The sequence below is a fragment of the Thamnophis elegans genome, chromosome 1 (assembly GCF_009769535.1).
Source record: "Thamnophis elegans isolate rThaEle1 chromosome 1, rThaEle1.pri, whole genome shotgun sequence".
Taxonomy (NCBI): Eukaryota; Metazoa; Chordata; class Lepidosauria; order Squamata; family Colubridae; genus Thamnophis; species Thamnophis elegans.
Window position 1 is genome coordinate 21,271,235 of NC_045541.1, and position 24,840 is coordinate 21,296,074.

General features: G+C 38.8%; 1 protein-coding gene across 1 annotated transcript in view; it reads left to right on the forward strand.

Moving 5' to 3' along the window:
• LOC116522425 (titin-like) overlaps nt 1-24,840 on the forward strand; it is a 309,289-nt gene that overhangs the window by 68,416 nt on the left and 216,033 nt on the right. Inside the window, 37 exon segments of the mRNA XM_032237329.1 lie at nt 8,064-8,780; nt 8,783-10,152; nt 10,200-11,175; nt 11,178-11,882; nt 12,763-13,041; nt 14,028-14,069; nt 14,072-14,590; nt 15,022-15,042; nt 15,045-15,149; nt 15,152-15,301; nt 15,408-15,686; nt 16,578-16,856; nt 16,950-17,228; nt 17,348-17,635; nt 17,743-18,021; nt 18,140-18,421; nt 18,562-18,840; nt 18,925-19,203; nt 19,292-19,570; nt 19,672-19,959; nt 20,082-20,360; nt 20,531-20,812; nt 20,909-21,187; nt 21,549-21,827; nt 21,937-22,215; nt 22,334-22,539; nt 22,541-22,622; nt 22,855-22,979; nt 22,981-23,019; nt 23,022-23,104; nt 23,106-23,134; nt 23,374-23,462; nt 23,464-23,655; nt 24,486-24,558; nt 24,561-24,671; nt 24,674-24,721; nt 24,724-24,755. Of these exon segments, the coding sequence (XP_032093220.1) occupies nt 8,064-8,780; nt 8,783-10,152; nt 10,200-11,175; nt 11,178-11,882; nt 12,763-13,041; nt 14,028-14,069; nt 14,072-14,590; nt 15,022-15,042; nt 15,045-15,149; nt 15,152-15,301; nt 15,408-15,686; nt 16,578-16,856; nt 16,950-17,228; nt 17,348-17,635; nt 17,743-18,021; nt 18,140-18,421; nt 18,562-18,840; nt 18,925-19,203; nt 19,292-19,570; nt 19,672-19,959; nt 20,082-20,360; nt 20,531-20,812; nt 20,909-21,187; nt 21,549-21,827; nt 21,937-22,215; nt 22,334-22,539; nt 22,541-22,622; nt 22,855-22,979; nt 22,981-23,019; nt 23,022-23,104; nt 23,106-23,134; nt 23,374-23,462; nt 23,464-23,655; nt 24,486-24,558; nt 24,561-24,671; nt 24,674-24,721; nt 24,724-24,755 (10,202 nt within the window).

A 24,840-nucleotide genomic window follows, 5' to 3' on the forward strand; every position in this document is an offset into this window, starting at 1 on the left:
ATCGAAGATTTTAACCAGAGAGGGATCTATCACCTCTTTGGAGGTTGAAGAGGTCACATTTAGTACCGTTTATGATTATTATAAACAACAACAAGAATTAACACGCCCTTTGTCTCCTGAATCAGAAATGTCTATTGATATTGAAAGCATGAACGGAGATGAAGTAGCAGAGTGTGAAAGATTCTACACACCACCTTCATCAGTGGAAATGTTTGAATCACTCTCGTCTTCTCCTTCTTATCATACACCAGTTGATACCCCTGAACGATATTCTACTCCTTCAAAGGAGAGATATTCTACCCCTTCAGAGGAGAGATACTCTACCCCTTCAGAGGAAAGATATTCTACACCTTCAGAAGAACGATATTCTACCCCTTCAGAGGAAAGATATTCTACCCCTTCAGAAGAACGATATTCTACCCCTTCTGAGGAGTCAAATCTAAATTCAGCAATTTCTCCTGCAAAGGTGGTAAGAAAAAATATATCCCCAGAGTGTTATCAAACAGCAACTGCATCTCTTTTGCAACAAAGGAGCTGTTCCTTTGAGGAACTACAGTCTGAAATGTTTGTTACACCTTGTGAAGCCTTAGAGCCAAAGGGGAATGAAATGCCTCCTGCATTTATTAAACCACTGACCAAAAGAAAGATTTATGAGAATGCCACATTGTTTTTGATTGCAGAAGTCATAGGTTCTCCAAAGCCTGATGTGAAATGGTATAAAATAAGTCACTTCTCGAACAGAATCAAAATGTCAAAATACAAAAGAAGGCAATATATGTTTCTTAGAAATCCATAGCAGTAAGCAAACAGATGGAGGAGAATATATGTGCCATGCAGTAAATATTATAGGGGAAGCTAAAAGTATTACACAGATAGAAGTGTTGCCTCATGATGCACGAGCTTTAGCTCTTCCTCCTCCTGTAACTCATCAACATGTTATAGAGTTTGATATAGAAAAAGGGTCAACATCACGAACGCCTTCCCCACAAGAAATACTTCTGGAGGTAGAACTGGATGAAGCTGACATCAAAGAATGTGAGAAGCAAGTAAAAATAGCCACAGTTCCTGAATTCAAATCTGAACATCAGATTGTATCTCTTGATGTTCTCCCTCTATCTTTGGTGGCGAACACCCAGGCTTTGTCTGGAAAAGAAAGCAAAGATGTTCAAATTGACTTTAAAGTAACTGAAATGCCTCCACGCTTCATCACTCCTGTTGTTGATACAGAGGTTTCAGAAAAATCAGTAGCATTGTTTCACTGTAAAGTCTCAGGTTGTCCTACTCCAGTAGTGCAGTGGTTTAAAGAGAGTAAGTGCCTTGCTCCAGATGCTTGCAAGTATGCTATTGTTAGCGAGAATGGAAGTCACAGTCTTAAAATTCAGAATGTGGTGCGTTCTGACTGTGGTATGTATTTGTGCAAAGCACATAATACCGTTGGAGAAGCAATGTGTAAGTGCTTCTTATCTGTGACTGAGGATCAGAAGTCCTTTGCAGTGGCAAGTGATGAAGATGAAGTAAAAGTTGGGTTGAAAGTCCCAGAAGATCAACCACAAAAGATTGATTTGCTTGTAGATAATACTATCCCAAGTGGCAACCAAACTGAAATAGAACTGGAGTTTGAGTTTGAACATAGCACTGATGATTCCCAAAAATCTGTTAGGCTAGTTGCGGTTACAGAACAGGAGCAGGAAGAGGAAGGAGAGTCATGCGTTAACATTAATGTTGATGTGTTTGCTGAGCCATCGAAAGAAGAACACATAAAATTTGAAGCAAGCAGCACAGGCAGCTGTAGCTTTGAGTTTCAAGTCACAGAAGCACCTCCCAATTTATGAAAAACATTTATGACTGTTTTTCTTTTCTTGGAACTTCTGCCTGCTTCCAATGCATTGTAGATGGTTCCCCAAAACCAGCTATCAGCTGGTTCAGAAATGGGATACTGATATGTGATGAAAGATGTTGTATAGAAGAAAGATGTTGCATGGAAGAAAGTCAAGAAGTCTGTCACAGTCTGGTTATGAGAAATGTAGTCCAAAGTGATGCAGGAGAGTACATGTGTGTAGCAACAAACAAAGCAGGGACTGCTCACAGCACTGCTTTGTTAAAAATATGCTAAATACCCTGAGATAAGAATGCATTTCTTGCAATTAATTAATTGCAAGAATGCAATTAAGAAGGCTTAATTTAGAAGGCTGGACATAGAGGTAATGTTGGATGCTTCAAGCACTCTTAGAAAGGGAATAGATAGTCCCAGTGAATTTGTTCTCAGTCTCATAAGGCTACGTGGTGTTTAGACTTTATTCAGCACTGCAATACAGATTACATGTCTCTCAAAATGAATATTACTGTTGCCAACAGCTCATGCAACCTCATGATTATATCATTGACATTGTCACCTACTTTTGTGTACCATCTTAGATACGTGTAAATATGTCATTAAAAGCTCATTTGCATTTTTGTGAAGAGGGTTTTGGAATCTTTGATGCTCTTCTCAGTAGTGACTGATTGACTTTAAGTTGTACTCTATAATCAACACTAAATTTTCACTAGAGTTCTGTGAAAGAACTCAGAACAACAATTTCACCCTCGCAGTGTTGAATCGGTAATGTTTTTTTTTCCTGATCATGTTCTGAATATTTATGCAGTTTTTCTTCTGACAAAATTTTCACTGAACTGAGACTTTTATTGTTCTCATTCCAATACAAACCAAAATTAGCATGCCAGTCAAAATACCCTGATCAAAGATAATAGAGACCAAACTAGTTATGTTCAAAGTTTTGTCATACTAGAGACTGTATAAAATATCAGGATTTATTTCTCTTTTACCAGTTGAAAAGAATCTGGAATCTAGAGGAAAGCTTGATGAACCACATCAACACCTTAATGTGAATAAATAGTTTTATTCTAAATTTACCCAGAAAAACTAGCTATCCAAGATAGATAAATGAGACTAAATCCCCAGCAAGGTCAATAATTTATAAAGAAAATGTTTCTATATAGCTAAACCAAAATAATTTAAAAGCCAGTAATGAAATGCATGTATTCAGTTTTTCAGTACATGAATAGTTATTATACTTTCCTCTCTATACTTCAAAAAAATAACATAATCTCAGAATCAGTGGAGGCAATGAGATTTATTCCAAGTAAGCTTGCATAGGATTTATAGTCTAATCATATGTACATAAGTCATGTTTTCAAGATAACATACTGTAGTTAAGTCATACGTTCAATAAAACATATTCCCAATTAATAGATTCACAGTCTTGGGCTACAATCATTTATATACTTCCCTGAGGATAAATTCTGTTGAAATCCATATAGCTGATTTTGATTAAATGTGTACATGGTTGCATATTAAGATCCAATCTTGTACTCACTCATATAGGAGTAAGCTCTATTGCATGCTGTGAGATTTATTTCTTAAATCTACATGCATATACTTGCATGTTTACTATATTAAAAAGAAAAATGTCAAGAATTAGTATAGGCATTAACATAAAAAGCGTGTTAACTGTTTTGAACAACATTTTAGCACTTCAGAGAAAATAAGCTAGAAATGGAAAAAGAATATGTCAGGTATAGTAATGGCAAAACAATTGCTTTAAAAATTAATGAATATTCCTGACAGTTATAGTTGCTCGTTATTTATTTCCAACATTGATATTTAAAAGTAGCAAGATAATTTATACTCAAAGTAGTGCATTTAAATACTCATTTATGTATGGGTGTGTTCTTATTTCTATATGCCTTGTGCTTAGTCAAGGGACAATACTTTTGGCTTTAGGCAATACATAATCTGAATAGGAGGTTCCATTGTAGTAAAAATATAAAATAATTCTCATAACTATTCAAAGAAAATAGAGTTGAAATTATTTTATGCACATTTAAAAATACCATCCGTTATAAACACAGAATGTTTAAACCAACTTCTGAAGTTTTGGATTGATATACTGTACTGAAAATACTTCTGGGAGCTAACTGCTAGAGGAGCACAATTTAATCAAATTTAAGTATGAAATGTAATGTATAAACTAGACATATGTTCCAAAAAAATTTAATAAAATCTCCTCACACAATCATGGGAGATACAAACTCACAATTAACTTAAAAAATGGATATTCACAGAACATAAATAAGTAACTGAAGTTGGACCCAACTAATTTGGCAAAGTAGATTTTTGGAGGGATAGAAGAAGGATAGAATGTTTGTATGAGTGTTTGTTTGTTTGTTTTAAAGTCAGATTGCTTGAGATAGATCAAGAAAAGACCAAGGTGGCCAATGCTAATGTTAATTTTTTACTACTTCCCATTTATATGTAACATAATCTTATTGATTAGAATTTATGCTTAAACAAATTCAATTACAGTATTTTAACATTGTGCACCTATATATGTTAAAATTAAGATTTAAATTTAAGATAAGAATGTCCTTTGGTTTGATTTTGTTTTGCTAATTTGAACTACCCAAATAGATATACAGGATATTTTAAGAAACTTAATTACCTTGATATAAATGATAATTGGTTAATAATATTAACAACACATGCCAATACATTTAAATAATATGCATGATGACCTGATAGCAGAACAATTAAATAATTAATAAAACATAAAAACACGTAGATTAAATGAAGTGGTATGAGAGAAATAAATCTACCTGATCCAACATTGAGCTGGGCAGAAATTGCAGAGGAATTAGTGTTCACTGCCATTCCCCTTATTCAGTTGAAGTGCCAATGTCCCTGAATATCAAAAAATGTACATTGCACGTATTTTGATGTCTACCTCAAAGAACATAAATAATTCCTCTTGGGGGGAAAAAACTGACTTCTGATTTTCAGCCTATGATATTGCTGCAGAATATGATCTTGCATTTATAGCCCTAATCTTCCCAAGGGATAAAAATGTGCAGCCATATGTCTGTGTGTTTACCCTGCAAAGTCTGGATAGATTCGTGCTTTGCCTATTTCTTCTCCGAGAAGAACCTTTTACAAGGGGAGAGAGAATTAACTCTTCAAAATCTGCTACTCAACCCTTCTTGATAGCTGAGTTGTCCTGCCATTCTCTGATCCCAGTTTAAAATTAAAATTATGGTTTGTGGGTAACTGACCAGGAAACCACAGTGCAAAGCTGAATAATGGCGCTGTGAAATCAAGCCAACACACCCGGTCAAACAAAGGTGGTGCTTTCCTTCAACTTTCATTTAAGATACATACTTTTTCAGTGTCAAATCCAATGTCTTTTGGGGGTTTTCTTTTTTGCTTTCTTCACAGGGTACTTTAGTAAAGCCATTAAAACATATTTCATTTGTCCATGGTCTATGTTACCTTGAAATGCCAGTGTATATATTGTTTTAATAAAAGTCTAGAACACAGCACACTTGGTCTGTCATCACTGAGCATGCTTTGATTTTTTTCCCCCCTTTTAATTCAGGTTTTAGGCCAGGTGATGAGTATGTCAATCCTTTTCAGTCCTTTTAAATTTAAAGATGGGACACCTATTTGCCCACAGACGTCAAACTAGAAATAAGGCATGATTTATTGAGTTGAACAAAGGGTAGAATGTTGCAAATCTTGCAGCTATCAAATCCAAACACACACAGACACACACTCAAAATATTACTTACAAATTCTTGTTAAAAGTATATCAATAACTTCAGTGTTATTTCTAGATGATTAGAATCAGCTGTCTAAGAAAAAAGGTGGATGATTCAGGAGGGAAAGCAGGAAGACTAATCAGTCTGGTGCAAATGCAAGTTGATTTTTAAAAAAGAATGTTTGTGGTGAAATCTAAAAGAGGTGTTTAAGTATTGGGGAGGGGAATAGAATAGCAATAGCACTTAGACGGATACACTGCTCCACAGTCCTTTATAGCACTCTCTAAATAGTTTACAGAGTCAGCCTATTGCCCCCAACAATCTGGGTCCTCATTTTACTGACCTCAGAAGGATGGAAAGCCAAGTCAACCTTGAGCCAGTGATAGTTGAACTGATGGCAAGTCCAGCAGAATTAGCCTGCAATACTGCATGCTAACCACTATGCCACAATGGCTCTTTAAGAATAATTTACTCTTATCTTCCAAGGAAAACTTGTTCAGCTCAAATCCATCTAGACAAAATGAAATAGTGGTGTTTTCCTGAATGGATGTCCCTTTCAACATTATTATTAATGCTTTATTTTACACAATTCAAGACAGCTTGCATAATACTCCCACCTCTTATTTTCCTCATAACAAGATCCCTATGAGGTGGATGGGCCTGAGAAAGAGTAATTGATCCAAAGTCACTCACCTGGCTTTCATGCCTAAGGGAGGACTAGAACTCACAGTCTACCAGTTTCTAATACATCACTTAGCTACTACACCAGACAATAGCAATAATAGCAATAATAGCAATAACAGTAGACTTATATACCGCTTCATAGGCCTTTCAGGCCTCTCTAAGCGGTTTACAGAGTCAGCATATTGCCCCCAACAACAATCCGGGTCCTCATTTTACCCACCTCGGAAGGATGGAAGGCTGAGTCAACCCTGAGCCGGTGAGATTTGAACCGCTGAACTGCTGATCTAGCAGTCAGCCTGAAGTGCTGCATTTAACCACTGCACCACCTTGGCTCAACCGGTCTCTCAACCTTCCTGTGTTGTTAGCTTATTATTGAATTATAATTATTCCAAATTACATAAAAAAGTGAAATGGCAATAGCACTTAGACTTATATACCGTTTCACAGCTGTCTCTAAGCAGTTTACAGAGTCAGCCTACGGCCCCAAACAATCTGGGTCCTCATTTTACCCACCTCGGAAGGATGGAAGATTGAGTCAACCTTGAGCCTGGTGAGAGTCGAACTGCCAAATTGCAGGCAGACATAATATCCCTTGTTCCTGGACAGTAAATGCATTCAGTCGGGTGCAAGAAAATCATGGGTTTTTAAAATGCACATCACAATCAGAGGTGGGTTGCTGCCGGTTCGGTCTGGATTGGGCAAACCGGTAGTAGTGGCAGCAGGAGGCTCCACCCACCTGCCCGGATGCTTCTGCGCATGCACAGAAGCATTGCACGCACACGCAGGAGCGCGCCCAAACCAGTAGTAAAAAAATTAGCAACCCACCTCTGATGACAATGTGTACCTTACTAAAGTAATTCAAAGGCTATTTACGTTTACAGTATCCTTAGATCTATAAGTACATTTGCAAGAAAAAAGATTATTACAAGTTGAAGTATAAGGTTCAATAAAAGAATTGAACAATATTTTAGTTAATATTCGTCCTACAATATGCTTTATTTAGGACTTTCTCTTCTTCAAGTAGCCGTTAATCCAGCAATAGCTTTCTTCTTCCTCTTGTATCTCTAGGCTGCCTGACAGTGTTCTGGAGAAGTATTTAGAGCAACTTTCCCAGGACATAGGATTGATTCATGGAGAGGGGGGAAATTGGTGAAAATTGTTTCAAATCTCATACTTATGTCCCCACAGTCGTAAGATTGATATTCAGATGCTTTGCTGGCAGCAGGTGCTTATGACAGCATCACGTCGTCATCATTTGCATACTTCACAATTGGCTTACAACACGAAGAGTCAATGTAGAAGTTGGCAATAAAATTGCAAGACCCAGTCACATGGTGTCTCACTTAACAACTGCAGGTGATTTGCTTAATGACCACAGCAGGAGTAGTTTAAGTCCAGCATGGTCCTGGGATGTTTCACTCAATGAGAGCATCACTTAGTGACAGAACTGACAGTCCCAGTTGTAGTTGATAAGTGAGGGCTACCTGCATAAGTAATCAATTTGGTTAATGAAAACAAATAAATCCCTTCACCTTCTAAATCTTTATTGACTCTGTTATCTGGGATTTATGGCATAGTTAATTGGCTGTCAGTGATATAACAAAATTGGAATCTTACCTATATATTGAATGCAATATTCTAAAAAAATGAATGTTTGTGTTGTCTTGCCGTATTATCACTGTGTCACATTTTCTGAAGTATTGCCATAGCAATTGTTTTATAATTACTAGGAATAGTTTTTCAGGAAAACAGTTTAGTAAAATGTAAATTAATTTTTTCCCATACAGAGATTTCTAGCTCTGTTACTGTGTCTGCTGAGGAAGAAAGCATCAAGAGTTTTAAAAGTGACCTACAGTTATACGATAAAAATACAACACGAGAACTCGGGCCTGAAAAATCAATTCATTCCAACAGTTTAGACAGGAAAGAGGAGAAGAGGAATATTCCAAGTTTCCTCAAGCATGTGTCCAATGTTGAAGTCAGTGTAGGAGACCTAGCTAAACTTTCTGTTACTGTTACTGGCAGTCCAAAACCTCAGATACAATGGTTTTTCAATAATATTAAAATAGTATCATCTGCAGACTATAAATTTGTATTTGATGAGGAAAGCTACAGCCTCATTATTCTTTCTGCAAACTTCGAACATGAGGGAGAATATACTTGCATTGCTAGTAATGTTCATGGCGAGACAGCTTGTAGTGCTTATCTGAAAGTAAATCCTAAAGGAAGTAGCGCAGAATCAGAGATAATTAGTGCAGTTTCCACAGGCATGATAGGAGGCCCTCAGTCTCCGCATTTTGTTAGAAAACTAAATCCTGCTCATTTTGTGCAAGGTGCTCCAGCTGTGTTTGAATATAATATAACTGGAGAGCCAGCTCCTATAATTCACTGGTTTAGGGGAAATGACCAAATTTTCTCTGGTGTACATTATGCCATTATCCATAATCCAGATGGCTCTGGGTCTCTGACGGTGAATAACTGTGAGAGGGAAGATGGAGGATTATACATTGTAAAGCAAGCAATAGCTTAGGTGAAGCCACAAGTAGTGCTGAACTTATTATCACCCAAGATGTCCCTGATCAACTTCCATATGTAGACCAGAAAGCCATGCAGAGAAAATTGACTATGTTAGTTAAAGAAACTGCAAGAGAGCAGGCCAGTGAGGCACAGATGAGTGCAGTTATATTGCCTGATGATAAAGGGCACAATGGCCAGCAAGCAATGGATGCCATTGTAATGGAGAATAAGCATTCCCTGTATAGTACTGCTGATTCCTTAATTTCTTTCTCAACAACTACTTTGCAGCAAGAATCTCTGCTTACCCAACAAGAGGCCTTGCCTGAATCTCAGAAAGTTGAAGGAATTGTAGATGTCGCTCATAAGACCAGTAATATTGTGACTGCTACTTCATTAACTGTGAGGGAGGTGAAGGAGCATAGTGGCTTTCTAGAGCAGCACTCAGGGGCCATTCAAAGCTCACCACTACTTCAGGTATTCAGTTCTGAAGGCCCTCAGATTTCTGATATTTGTTTACCAGTTGTGGAAGAAGCAAAACATGAAGAAAAAGAAAAACAGTTGCCAATTAAGATGCCAGAAATAATAAATCCAGAGTCGGATCGAGAAGAAACATCCCCCTTAATTTCTACTCTTTCTGAGGAGAAATATGGAATAAGCTTGGATGAATCTCTCATATTCTCAGCTCCAAAAGCTGGAGAAGCTATCTCAGCCCAAGAATCTAAGCAAGAGGGGTATATTTCTAGAATGGAGACCATCCAAAAATTGTCCAAGGAAAGCTCTTTAGCAGTCCGTGTACATAAGTCAGAGAAGGGAGTACTAGTGCAGGAAGAACAGAGTTTCCAGTCCATTATAACAACCCAGCAACATGACATCAATGAAGCTCTTACATTGACCGTTCATAATATGGGCATACCTGAAAAGATTCAACCAACCCAAGAGTCAATAAAGGCAATGCAGGTCTCTCTGATGGTCTCTGAAGAGATATTCTCAAAAGAAAAGACTTTTGAAGCAACTATGGAAGAGCTGCAAAAGGGCTCCCTGAAGCACGACAACCTTACGAAAGCAAACCTCATTGTAGAAGAAAAACAGACCCTATCCCATGAGCTCACCAAAACAATTCCTGAGTTAGAAGGCACAGTCCTAACAGAGGTATGGAAAGAAAGTAGAGGGCCATTGCATTTGCCCGTTGTGTCTGAACAAGCAACCCTTCCTAAAGAAGAGCGTTTTAGTACTGAGGTGCCACCAGAAGATGACATGGTGTCAAGCACAAGCCAAAGTCTACTTCACAGCTTAATAACAGAAGAGCAGCTTCCCACAACGAGTGAAAAAGCTAAGCTTATTTCTCCCCTGGAGGAAGTTGTTAGCCTGCAGCTTGTCAAAGAGCCTGTTTCTGCTTGCATCTCCAGATCAACGATACCGAGCAAGTGTTGTCTAAGGAAGACATTTTGACTTTACCAAAACCTGAATGTCAAGCTGCGGTACAGAAAGTAGAAACCATGATTAAGTGTACCACGACTTGGGAGGAACAGAGTCCAATCTCTGCCGATACACTGGAAGCCATTCAGGATGGGATTGCTGGAGAAAAATCTTTGGCTACATCAGAGCCTCAGCTCCATAAGTGTTTGACTGTTGTGGCAGAAGAATGGCTACTGCCCAAAGAGCAAATTCTTCCTCAAATGGACACAGAGAGGAAAGCAGCCCTGAAGAAGGATGACTTTCAGGTGGTTATGCAGGCTTCAGGTATCACTGAAATGAGGGTCTTAGCTGCAGGTCACACTAAGCCATTTAAGGATGTTGAAGACAAGAACTGTGGGGTAGCCTCTGAGCCCAAACTAATTTTGGAAACTGTGTGTGTTGAAGAATGTAGTGTTCCTATCGAGAATGCCAATCTGTTAGAAGCCACAGAGCAAGATTTTGCAGCACGAATCCAAGAAGGACAGTCAGTCAGGCTCCCATTAATACTAGAAGAAAAACAGCCTTTCAAGGAAGAACACCTATGCCAACTCACAAGCCCAGAAAGTCAACATGCGACAGTTCACAAAGAATCAAGAATAGTGATGTGGGTGCCCCAAACTCTGGAAAGCCAAATTCTTTCTAAAGAAAGTCAACTTGCACAAGAAACTCCAGTGTGTTGCAGCCTAGCTATGAAACCGCCCGTAAGATGCATCTTAAAAACAGCTCTCGTAAATGAACACCATCCATTTTATTTTGACACTTTCAATGATATAGAAAAGATTAAATTTAAAACTGTAGAAATAGTCAGAGAACCTAAACATACCTTGTTCGTCTGCCTTGTTACCAAAGAAAGTTCAAATACTGCAGAAGTAAGTCTTCCCCTTGATGGAATATATTCTCATAAGGTTACCATGAGAAATGAATTGCAAGCTCCATTCAGCCTGTTGTTTATGAAGAAAAACACATTCTAATGGCAGATGAACCCAAAGTTATATCTGAAACTAAAAGCTGTAAGTTGCTTGTTATTTCTTTACCTTTCAGAGAAATGCACTTAGGTATTGTAACTGATATTCCCATTCAACAGCAAACAATTGGGGATCTCATTGGTTACCTTGAGCCACAACATGCCAGAATTAGTATTGAATCCAAAATACAGCTGGAGCAACCTGTGTCTGCCCAAGAAGTCAAAATTCTTGCTCTAAAGGAGCAAATTAAAGATTTAAAGAGTTCACCGGTGCCTTCCTCAGATGAAAAACCAACTTTCTCTCCAAAAGTGAGAGAAAGAATAGAAGAACATTTTGAGGAACATGACAAGGAGACTCATTTATTTGAAGCTAATGAAGAAAAAAATAGAAGTCCCATCATAAACCTAAGTTTGATGGACACTGTTGTTGAGGAAGGTGACAGAGTGAAATTTACTTCCAAAATAGCAAATGCTGAAGTGGTGAATTGGTATTTTGAGACTAATCTGATATTTTCAGGCAGTGAGTTCAAGTGTTTGCAAGAACATGACACTTACACACTCATAATCAACCAAACATTCAAGGAAGTACATCAAGGGAAGTACACCTGTGAGGCTCTGAATGAAAATGGAAAAACTACAACAACAGCAACACTCACAGTTGTAAAAAGAGGTTGGAATATGAGGATGAGATATTATTTCCTTCACTGATTTTCTAACTGAGTAGAATACATACACAGTCCTTATATTGATATCCAAAACAGACTTCCGTAGGGTATCACAAACTAATCACAAAATTCACCCTTTTGTTTTTTCCTTAGTGTGCCTGCACTTTCACTCTCTAGTTCCTCATATACGCTAGTACCTACTTTAGTCTTTGCAATTATTGTACTGTATTTTTCAGTTTTTGGTAATATGATTACAGTACATTAATTATTATAATTTCTTTCAGTAATAAATTCATTTGTAATTCATAATTATAATATGTAATACTCTTTTAAAAAAGAGTACATGTCTTAAAATTTCATCCCAATATGTACAAAAAAATTATTCACTCTTTCACGGTTACAATAAGGAAGCACATACTCAGAGGAGGTTCCACTGAAAACTGTGGGGCTCACTTATCAGTAAATAAATATAGATTTTCCACTGGTGTTGTGAATTTTTTTTCACTATTTCAACTTGCTTCTCATGTTTTATTTTGCCTCTGTTTCTACACTATCTTTCTACACTATCTGACGCAATTCTGCATATCACATTCTTCGCTTGCTTGTCTTATTGTAGTAAGCAGAAAACGTAGTATCTTACAAAGCTCCACTATGCACTTCAGTGGATATTGCCACATCTAAAGGACAATAACTGGTAGTTCTTTTTTTTTTTCATTTCTAAACATCATTTTCTTCTACGGTCACTTTCCTTGAATTGTGCACAGACGGAAATCACCCATCCTGTTCCAGTCACTGTATTAAACAGAGATTTGGAATGATATCATTTTGTTGTTATTTATGTACATGTTGGTGATAACAACTTTTTTTATTTGCTTTCAATTTTAGTTGCACCCATACTGAGAAGAAGGTTAGAATCCCAAGAGGTTGCTGTGAATCACCTTGCTAAATTTACTTGTGAGATTGAAATGGCACCAGACGTACGATTTCAGTGGTACAGAGCAGGACGGGAAATCTATGATAGTGACAAGTACACCGTTTATACAGCTAATTACACATCAACTCTTCAAATCCCAAGACCTCAAGTTGTGGACTGCGGTGAATACACCTGCAAGGCATCCAACAAGTATGGGAGTGTGAGCAGCACAGCTACATTGAAAGTAACTGGTAAGGATGGTGCCTGAGCTTCAATTTGCTTTCTAGTCACACATTTGGCCATTATTTATTGTTCAATTCTATGGTTTAATGTACTGCCAAATATAGTTTTGAAGAATGGAGAGAAGGTAGACTAGTTGACTGGTCAAAGTGCTGTAATTTATCATGTGCTTTTTTTAATGACCTGTTTTTAAGATGGAAGGAAAATAAGCAAATAATTTGTTGGGATATCCCAATTAAAGTACAAGCAATGCCTACATCAATATCCATAAGTCTCCATGAACTAAAACACTGCTGGTGGAATGGGGAGGGGGGGTCAGCTGGAATGCCCACCCTCTTCCATAGAACATAATGGGAAGAGGCATGTAGCATGAATAGGTTGTGGGTAGACACATTTTTCCACCATATTCTTCTCAAAACTTTCTAAAATGTCTTATCTTCTGAAGGAATTATACATTTAAGTAGTTCATCCGATCAAAAATCTACATACTGTAGATGCATCTGGTTTGAGTCACTACCTGCATATTATGAAACCCAGCAGAGTTGAGACAGGAAATCATCTCAAAATAAATATCTTAAGAGTCATCTTTAATAAATAAAAGATAGGTTACATGTGGATATTTCTCTCTTTAAAATATTGGTGTCAGTCTTTTAAGGAAATTGCTTGTTACATCTTTAAAAATGCTACTATAAGATTTCATACAACCCTCATTACAGGATGGTTCTGGGATATTGATAAACTAATAACATGGCAACCCAGTTTTGCAGGAAAATTACTCTTTCCGGATGAAATCCTAAGTTTTAAAATGCACATCGTGTTTAGAGATAATAATCATGTTATAAATATTGGCTATTGGGGATTTTTATTTCATGTCTATGTTTAGTCAATGTAAAACATGGGGAAATATTGTACGATTTAACTCTTTTCCTTTTGTGGGAGAGAAAACAGTCTGATGTATTTGCCTAATCAAACAAGTCTCTTCCCCTCTCTTTTGCAGAAGCGTTTCCTCCAACTTTTCTAACCAGACCTGAATCTCTTACAACTTTGTCAGTAAAAGTGCCAGGTTTCCCTGCACTGTGGCAGGCACACCTGTGATAGACACCGTGTGGCAGAAGGACGGCACTACAATCTCTTCCACAGAACACTACAAAATTATAGCATCTGACACCAAGCATAGTTTAGAGATTGCACATCTTGGAGTCAATGACAGAGGGGTTTACAGCTGCAAAGCCTCCAACAAGTTTGGAGCAGATGTCTGCCAGGCAGAATTAACCATTATTGATAAGCCACATTTTATTAAGGAACTTCAGTCTGTGCAGTCCGCAGTCAATAAAAAGATACGCCTTGAATGCCAAGTGGATGAAGACCGCAAAGTAACTGTCTCCTGGACTAAAGATGGCCACAAAATACCTCCAGGCAAGGATTACCGGATCATGTTTGAAGATAAAATAGCATCTCTAGACATCCCGCTGTCCAAGATTAAAGATTCAGGCACATATACCTGCACTGCCACCAATGAAGCTGGAAGCAGCTCCACATCTGCAACGGTAACAATAAAAGGTAAGAAAAGGATTGGCCCACACAACATTAATACTCTTTGTGCTCTCTTTACTAATACTGTAATATTTACCTATCAAAAAGAGAAGGTGGACAGGAAACATATTTAAAGGGGGGGTCTGCTTCTTCAAGTTTGGTGCACTATTTCTATATCCACCATATGCTTTAAAATCTTTAGCTTAATGTGCTTAGAGTAAACCACAAGGCTGGTGCAAAATAGAAGTGCATACATTTTAGTAGCGTGGATTTTTAAAAAATCCTCCTAGAGAAATCTTGGTTACATGGTTTAAAAGTCAAATTTTGAATAATGGCAGGAACTGGAATTCAATCCAAAACTGATTGTATGCTTCTAAATAATTGGTGTTGTACAGTTCGTATTAAGTTGATCTTCTTAAATCTTGGGGGGATTCTTTCTTTCTGAATTCTTTCTGTAGACCCACCATCCTTTGTGAAAAAGTGGAGCCCTCTTACCTGTTGACTCCAGGAGAGTCAGCCCATCTTCAGTGCAAAATCAAAGGGTCTCCTGTGATCCAGGTGACATGGTTCAAAAATAACAAGAAATTAGAGAGAGTGACACATCCAGGATGTCCTTTGCCAACAACGTGGCTGTGTTAGATATTTCCAACATGAAAGTGGACGACAGTGGAAGTTACTCATGTGAGGCCGTTAATGATGCTGGCAGTGACAGCTGCAGCTCTGAGATTGTTGTAAAAGGTTTGTTCTTCTACTCACGGATGGTTTCTTACGGAGATACTATTTTCTAGGCATGTATTAATTTGCCAGTCGCTAATTCTTTATTCCTACTTTGATGGTTTTGTAGAACCTCCTGCTTTCATCAAAACTCTTGAGCCAGCTGAACTAGTGCGTGGAACAAATGCCATCCTTCAGTGTGAGGTTTCTGGCACCGGACCATTTGAAATCTCTTGGTTTAAGGAAAAGAAGCAAATTCGCAGTAGTAAAAAATACCGCTTGGCATCCCAAAAGTCTCTTATCTCTCTGGAGGTCTCTTCATTCAATAGTGCAGATGTTGGTGAATATGAGTGTTCCATAGCAAATGAAGTCGGAAAATGCATTTGCAGTGCAACATACATACTGAAAGGTTAGTGAGAGATCAAGAGGGCCCCATGTATCTTTTAACATAAGCAAGAAGGACATTCTTTCTTGGAAACAGTTTTTCTTTGCTTAACCATTCTTTTATTGCTTTTCTTTCCCCATTTTGTGGCCTACAGATATAAGCAAAAGAAAGTATCCTTCAAATGATCCCCAAAGTAAAAGTGTTTTGCCCATACAATATTTCAAAAGAGTTAAATGATTGCTTTGGGTTGCAAATGGGTACCTGGTCCACATCTCTTATTTGCATTATTAGAGACACTTCTTTCGGTTTCAGGATTCACTTATGTGAAGAAAGCAGTTTTAGGTAGCTCACATTTAAGATAGTTACTAGAGGTTTCAGGCACAGTTACACATGAGATAAGCACGTTCATGATGAAATGGAAGAGGTTTGATGGTTCAACAAGGCAATTCTGTTTCAGTGCCACAAAATGTCCAGTTTCAGCAGCAGCCAGACAGTTTCTTCCCAGGATTCCGATAAAAAAACTGGGGATTAACAGCCTGGCAGGGAACAGGTCATGTGCCTTAAAAGAGAAAACAGAATAGAATAGCACACAACAACCCACTCCTGTCTTTGGTATATAATATGAACACTGTAGATGTGCCAATGCAAACATTTCTATCATGGAACTACATTTACTACTCCTTTAGCTCCCCTTTCCACAGAGGTGGAAACATTTAAGATTACATGGCAAGTAATAATTTCTTTCCATCAAGGCTGTAACATTCCCTTTTCCTTTAAATCTCTTTTAGTGTCATAGTTATAAAGGGTATGATAAACGCCATATTACAAGATCTCTCAATTGTCTTTCAAAAGCCTGACTTACAGCTTGAACTAATGTGAACTAATAAAACATTTTCCCCCTTTATTTCAAATTAGAGCCTCCATCTTTTATTAAGAAAGTTGAAGATGTGACTACGCTTGCTGGAGAGACCGTCTTTTTGCAAGCAGTTGTGAAAGGCTCAGCTCCTCTTTCTGTGACTTGGATGAAGGGCAAAGACATTATTAAAGAAGATAACAAAGTCAAAATTACCTTTGAAAATGGCCTTGCCACTTTGGAAATTTCAGGTGTCCAGATTAATGCTAGTGGTAAATATACCTGTCTGGCTGAGAATGATGCTGGAAGTCAAACTTGTTTTGGACAATTAGCGGTTAAAGGTCAGTTGAGGAACATCTCAAAATCTCACAATCCCTATCTGGGCAAGATGTTTGTGTTCACTCGGTAATGATGACTGTTTAATTCTCTTTTAGAACCTGCCACAATTGTTGACAGAGCGGAATTCGTGCAGGTGACAGCTGGGGACCCAGCAATTTTGGAGTACACTGTTGCGGGCACCCCGGAGTTAAAAACAAAATGGCTCAAAGATGGAAAACCTCTGGTTTCCAACAAAAAGTATAGAATCAGTTTTAAAAACAACGTTGCCCAGTTGAAATTCTACACTTCAGAATTGCATGACACTGGGGAAATCACCTTTGAAGTTTCTAACGACGTTGGACGGAGTGCATGTACCACCTCATTCAGTGTGATAGGTTGGTAGACATTTTTAGGCTAAGAGATTGCTACTGCAATTCTCCAACCAATTCCAATACTTTTGTGAAATGCTTCTTGTATTACATTGGCTTTCTTTCTTTGCCTTGCCTTGAAATAGATCGTACACTTCCTCCATTCTTTACCAAAACTTTGCGGAATGTTGACAGTGTGGTTGGGGGCACCTGCCACTTGGATTGCAAAGTGTCAGGCTCGCTTCCAATAAAGGTGTCTTGGTTTAAACATGACAAAGAGATCACTCCCAGTGCCAAGTACGCAATACGGTATGAAGAAGGCTCAGCGTCCTTGGAAATAAAGAAACTGGACACCAAGGACGTAGGAGTGTATTCTTGCAAAGCCACCAACTCTGCGGGCAGTAAAGAATGCAGCGGCGCTTTAGCCGTAAAAGGTTTGCCATCTTTTCTGCCTTCTATTCTTGGTGTTTCTTTCCAAAAAGTGTTTGTCACCCATTATTGACTTACCTTTTCTCAAATCTGTCTTTCAAACATTGTATAGAACCACCTAGCTTCGTAACAAAGCCAGAATCTCAAGAAATGTTGCCTGGATCAACAGTGCGCTTGAAGACTACTTTTAAAGGAACAGCACCATTCTCTGTGCAGTGGTTTAAGGGTGATGCTAAATTAACCACTGGCGGAGCTTGTTATATCATGACAGAAGCCTTCTCAAGCTACCTGGAACTCTATGCAGTAAAATCTTCCAACTCCGGCGTTTATTCCTGCAAAGTCAGCAATACGGCTGGCTCCATTGAATGCAGTGCAAACTTATTTGTGAAAGGTTTGCACTCTCTCTCTCTTATTACTTTTATTTGGGTGGATATCTGAAACGTAAAATGTTTGCCTCTTGCTTTCACGTGGTTCTACAACTCTTTCAATGGCTCTCCTTCATTTCACAGAACCTGCTTCTTTCTCGGAAAGGCTGGAGCCTTCACTGTTATTTAAGAAAGGAGAATATGCCCAGTTGGACTGCAAAGTGAAAGGCACCCCTGAACTTAAAATCTCTTGGTTTAAGGATGATCGAGAGATTAAGGAGAGCGACAAGTACAAGATGACTTTGATGGAGGCTACAGCAGTACTCAGCCTGCTGGATGTCACCATTGAAGACAGTGGTGTATATATGTGTGAGGTGAAAAATGATGCTGGGAAAGAGACCTGCAGTAGTATGGTGGCAGTAAAAGGTGTGTGTGTGTATGTTTGTGTGTACATGTATCTTAAACACTCTTCTTGACAACTTTTCTCAATAAGACTATTTTGTCTTGGAAAGATTCCAATTTTTTTTTTACCATGCCTACTCTCTTTCTTCTGTCTTATACTTTAGAATCACCATATTTTATCAAGGAATTTGAACCCAGGGAAGTATTAAGAGACGCCGATGTAATACTGGAGTGTGAGGTCTTAGGTACTGCCCCACTGGAGGTATATTGGCTAAAGGACAACAAGCCCGTGAGGAGTAGCAGGAAGCACAGAATAACCACTGAGAAATCATTGTTTAGCCTCCAAGTGTTCAAGTTTGATTCTTCAGATGCTGGGGACTACCAGTGCAGGGTAACAAATGATGTAGGAAGCTGTGTCTGTAGCTCTGAACTGGCCCTGAAAGGTTAGTGCTACTTGGAAGATCTGTCTTTTTGTGCTAATATTGTTGACGGTATCAGTATTCACTCCACATCTGTTCTCCCAATAGAGCCCCCACAATTTGTGAAGAGGATTGAGAACATTAGCTCTCTCCGGGGAGGCACCATAGTGTTTCAGGCAACAGTTAAAGGCTCTATGCCAATAACGATTTCATGGCTGAAAGACAACGATGACATTATTGAAGATGACAACACAAAAATGACTTTTCTGAACAATGTGGCGACTCTCATGATCAGAGGCATTGAAGTGAAGCATGATGGGAAATATTTTTGCCAGGCGAAAAACGAAGCCGGCATCCAAAGATGTTCTGCTTTGCTAACTGTCAAAGGTCTGTGTCGCCTACTCTCAGTTCTAGGATACATAACATTATCTTTAGTCAACATTACATCTCACATTTATTCCTGCGTGTATTACAGAACCTGCCACAATCATTGATAAAGCCGTTTCCATTGATGTCACTGAAGGCGACCCAGCTACTTTGCAGTGTAAATTTTCAGGAACGAAAGACATTAGTGCCAAGTGGTTGAGAGGTGGTAAGGAACTGACCTTTGGCCCTAAATACAAGATCACTGTTACTGATACAGTTTCCATGTTGAAGATTGTCTCTACAGAAAAGAAGGATAGTGGTGAATACACATTTGAGGTTTCAAATGATGTTGGGAGCAGCAGCTGTAAAGCTAGCATTAATGTCTTAGGTGTGTACAATATATTTCTCTTTTCTATTGGAGGGGGGGAGGCTGCAGGGCAAGCATAGAGGGTTTGATCTAATTTCTTTCTCTTGGTCTGTCTTTGATAGATCTGATCATACCACCTAAATTCACCAAAAAGCTAAAGAAAATGGATAGCATTAAAGGGTCTTTCGTTCACCTTGAATGTATTGTATCTGGGTCCCATCCAATAAGCATCCAGTGGTACAAGGATGGCCAGGAGATAAGTGCTAGTGAAAAGCACAAATATTCTTTCCACGATAATACAGCGTTCTTGGAGATCAATCAGCTGGAAGGTTCAGACAGTGGCTCTTACACTTGTGAAGCAACAAATGAAGCAGGACAAAACCAGTGCAGTGCATATTTAACTGTTAAAGGTTTGGATTACTGGCTTTTTCTTGTTGGCAAATCATTTTGCATTTTTCTTTAATTTTGAATCTTCTTCATTCCGGTATCATTGATGACCTTTGGGGGGCATTTTTCTTCTCACTTTTTGTAGAACCCCCAAGTTTCATCGAGAAACCACAATCACAAGATGTTATACCTGCTGCTAGAGTCCAACTCAAAACTCTTGTGAGCGGCACGCCTCCCTTACAAATCAAATGGATCAAAGATAGCAAAGAACTCCTTTCGGGAGCCTCTCGCTCAGTGTATAAAGATGACACTTCAAGTGTACTGGAGCTCTTTTCAGCCAAGCTATCTGACTCAGGAAGTTATATCTGTCAAATCAGCAATGATGTCGGATCAACTACCTGCAAAACAACTCTCTTTGTGAAAGGTCTGCATTTTCTTTCTCCTGTGGTTATTAATTGCATTTTGCATAGGGTTATCCTATTCAAGAAGGAGATGCGTAGATATCGGCGTGCCCTTCTTCTTTGCTCTTAAAAATGCCAATTTTGTTTTTCAGTATATCCTTTCTGAATGCATTTTTTCCCCTCCAAATTTTAGAACCACCCAGGTTTATACAGAAGCCTAGCCCTGTAGTAGTTTTGAGGAAAGGGCAGTCTACTACTTTTGAATGCCAGGTAGCCGGCACACCGAAAATCCATGTCGCTTGGTATTTTGATGGGAATGAACTATTCGACTCTGATAAATATGAAATCTCCCTTGTGGACAACATTGCCACTATTAAGATCATCAACGCCATGGTGGAGGATAGTGGGACTTATATATGCGAAGCTCGTAATGATGCAGGTAGCAACAGCTGTAGCACTGAACTGAAAGTGAAAGGTTAGTCATCCTTTCTGGCTTCTTTCACCTCCGTTGTTCAATTTCCCTTCTTTTTTTCACCCCCTAAGACGGTTTTCTTTTCTTCTTCCAATTCAGAACCTCCCACATTTGTAAGGGAGTTGAAGCCTGTGGAGGTGGTAAAAAGTTATGACACTGTATTAGAATGCGAAGTCATGGGCACCCCACCCTTTGATGTAATCTGGCTAAAGAACAACACTGAGATTCGAAGCAGCAAAAAATATACCATGATTGACAAACAATTTGTGTTTGCCCTTCAAACGATGAGCTGCGATTCCCAAGATGCTGGCGAATACCAGTGTGTTATATCAAATGAAGGCGGAAGTTGTTCATGTAGCACAAAAGTCAGCCTGAAAGGTTAGTTTACGTGTGGAAGTACAGGAGGAAACCAGGGGTGAAATTCAGCAGGTTCTGGAGAACCGGCAGGGGAAATTTTGAGTAGTTTGGATAACCAGCAAATACCACCTCTGGCTGGCCCCAGAGTGGGGTGGGAATGGTGATTTTGCAATATCCTTCCCCCAGGAGTGGGGAGGGAATGGGGATTTTGCAGTATCCTTCCCCTGCCACGCCCACCAAGCCACACCCACAGAAGCAGTAGTAAAAAAAATTGAATTTCACCATTGGACGAAACATCTATGAAAGATTTTGGTGGGGTTCTTTTTTATTTTCTCTTCAACACGATTTTAAACCTTCTCTTGGCTTGTCTTCAAAACCACAGAGCCTCCTTCATTCATTAAGAAGATAGAAAATATCCACGCTGTTCTGAAAGAATCTGCCACATTTCAATGTGTCGTGGCTGGTTCCCAGCCACTATTGGTATCTTGGATAAAAGATGAGAGAATCCTTGAAAACGATGAGCACTTCCACATTACATTTGAGCAAAATATTGCAAAACTGAAGGTCAAGAAGGTTGACCTTAGTCACAGTGGGAGATACACCTGCCAGGCCAAGAATGAGGCAGGAGTTGAAAAGTGCTTCGCTTTACTGTTAGCACAAGGTGTGTAAGAGGGGTTTTTTTTAATCTCTACTTTGAATGTGAATTCTCATCTTCTGCCTACTGTGCATAGGAAGACTTCAACACATTTTTGTTTTGCTTCTTACTTCAGAACCTGCTCAGATCATAGAAAAGGCAAAATCAGTTAAAGTGACTGAAAGAGACCCAGTGACTCTGGAATGTACCGTGTCGGGAACCCCAGAACTTCAAGTCAAATGGTTTAAAGATGGGAAACAGCTTATGCCCAGTAGATTTTACACCATGAGCCTTGACAATAATGTGGCCAGTTTCAGAATGGAATCTGTAGTGAAGGAAGACAGTGGCGTCTATACTTTTAAAGTTGAGAATGATTATGGAAGCCACACTTGTGAGGCCGTTGTGACTGTATTAGGTCTGTATTTACCTTTACTCCAATTAGCATGTCATTTAAATTTTCTAAATATTTTCACAGAACAGCTCGCACACAAGCAATGAGTAACTATTTGTCTTTATCCTCTCCCTCTGGGCAGATCAAGCAATCCCACCCTCATTTACCAAAAAATTATCAAAAATGAGTAAAATTCTTGGATCTTCTATTCGTATGGAATGCAAAGTTTCTGGATCACTTCCGATTACAGCAAAATGGTATAAGGATGGAAAAGAGATATCCGATAGTGCAAAATACAGAAGTTTGTGCCATGAGAACACCGTATCGCTAGAGATCAATAACCTAGAAGTTGACCGATTCCTCAAATTACACTTGCAGTGTGACCAATATTGCAGGAATGACTCGTTGTAGTGCCATCTTAGCAGTGAAAGGTTTGGATTTCTATCTTCTTTTCAATTCTGCACAGTTTAAAATCCAAATCTTGTCCCGTTTCAATTTCATAACAGTATGTTACCCTAGTTTAAAATGTTGTTTCATGTTTTCTAGCTTTAGAATTTAACTTCTTGCCATCTTCTTCATCTTTCTCTCTTTGTGATGATGCCTTTTGGTCTACATTTCTTGTGCCAAAACTTAATCCATTCTGTTGTCTCTTGAAATCTTTAGAACCACCAAGTTTCCTGGCAAAACCAGAAAGCCAAGAAGCAGTTCCTGACTCCACCGTGGAATTTAAAGCTCTTTTAAAGGGAACACCGCCTTTTAAAATAAAGTGGTTTAAAGAAGATATAGATGCTCACACCTGGACCTAACTGTGTATTTGGGATTGAAGGGTTCAACTGGTTTTCTTAAATCTTTATTCAGTGGATGGCTTAAAAAGTGGGAATTATTCTTGCCAAATATCCAACGATGTGGCAGCGATTCTGTACAACCTCACTGATTATAACAGGTGTGCTAACAACTTCTGTGTTTCTTCTTTCATAGATCTCTTAGGCTTCCTTTTGATTAAGGTTTATTTAATTGCATTCCATTGTGCATTGTAAAAATACACAAAACAATGGGGTTTCTTTTTCCCTGCTGCTACATAGCATAAGTTTCCTTCCTTTCTCTTTTACTATATATGGTAAATAGAGGGAGGAACCCTTTCCTTGCTATTGATCCACTTTCAATGTTGGCTTTTCTTCTTAGAACCTCCAAAATTTGCCAAGAGACTTGACCCATCCAACATCGTGAAACATGGTGACTCCACGCGACTTGAGTGTAAAATCACTGGTTCTTCCCGAAATCAGAGTGGTATGGTACAGAAACGATACTGAGCTCCATGCTAGTGAAAATGTCCAAATGTCATTCGTAGATTCTATTGCCGTTCTTGAAATGAGGCATCTTAGCACCGAAGATAGCGGAGATTACATATGTGAAGCTCAGAATCCTGCTGGCAGGGCAAGCTGCAGTACAAAGCTTCTAGTAAAAGTTGCAAGGGCTTTTCTGCCTTCTCGTTACTCAATGTCTATGTCCATGTCTATGTCAAACTAAAAATCCTTCTCCCTGCAGTTTCCAAAATCTGCAGATAATATTAAGACACCCTGAAGCTGGGAGGTTAGAGGAGGAATCCCATTGAGATTAGATGGAGCCCAATATAAGGATACCAACATTATCTTCAGTCAGAACAGGTTCCTTATTTTCACTCAGCAAGAATTTTCTAACTTATGGCATTTGCACTACTTACAGAGAATGAAGGCAGACAGGGCAACTTTTGGGGAGCGGTGGAGAATGGAGATGGCATGATATTTGGGGTGGGTGGTTATAAAAAATAATGTATCAGTCCTCTTGGAGCCTAATATCCTGGTTTTATAGCTTTTATACTGTCAGGAAGTCATTATGTCCTCAGAATTGCTATTTTGCTGCCATATTTTAGCTATTTTTTCTTAGGGACACCGAGCCACAAAAGGAGGACTAGGGAGACAAGTGATCTATTGCCCACCATGACTATTCTTGGTCTAGGAGATTTAGTTGCAATGATTGTAAAGATGGAGATGATCATCAAACCTTGGGCATATTAGGAGGAGGTCTGGAGTTTTCCTCATAAAATATCCACTCCTGCATATCTTTGCCTTTTTGACTTGGCATTATCATTGCAACTGTCAGTCGTATGCTGATTGCCAACTTTGATAAATTCACATCTGACAAACATGTGCCATGATAGATACAGTCTTCTCACTGCTCTGGTTTTATTTACACAATAGTTTGCAAGACTAACATTCCCATAAATACCTTTTAAACGCCTTCTCTCTTCTTTCTAGAACCTCCCATGATTTAGCAGAAAGCCATCTCCAGTAGATACGCTCAAAGGCACCGAAGTTCGTCTTGAGTGTGAATCTCTGGGACTCCGCCATTTGAGATCACATGGTATAAGGACAAGAGACAAATCCGCAGCAGTAAAAAATACAAGGTCACATCCAAAACCTACCATGCAAATATCCATATTCTTATACTGAAACTTCTGACATTGGTGAATATCAGTGCAAAGCTAAGAATGAGTGGGAAGTGATACTTGCATTTGTACGGTAAAACCTGAAAGGTAATCATCTCTTGTTAACATGAAATATATGCCTTCTTCTTTATATGTGTTTTTGTTCCTGGGAGTCTTGATGCTAA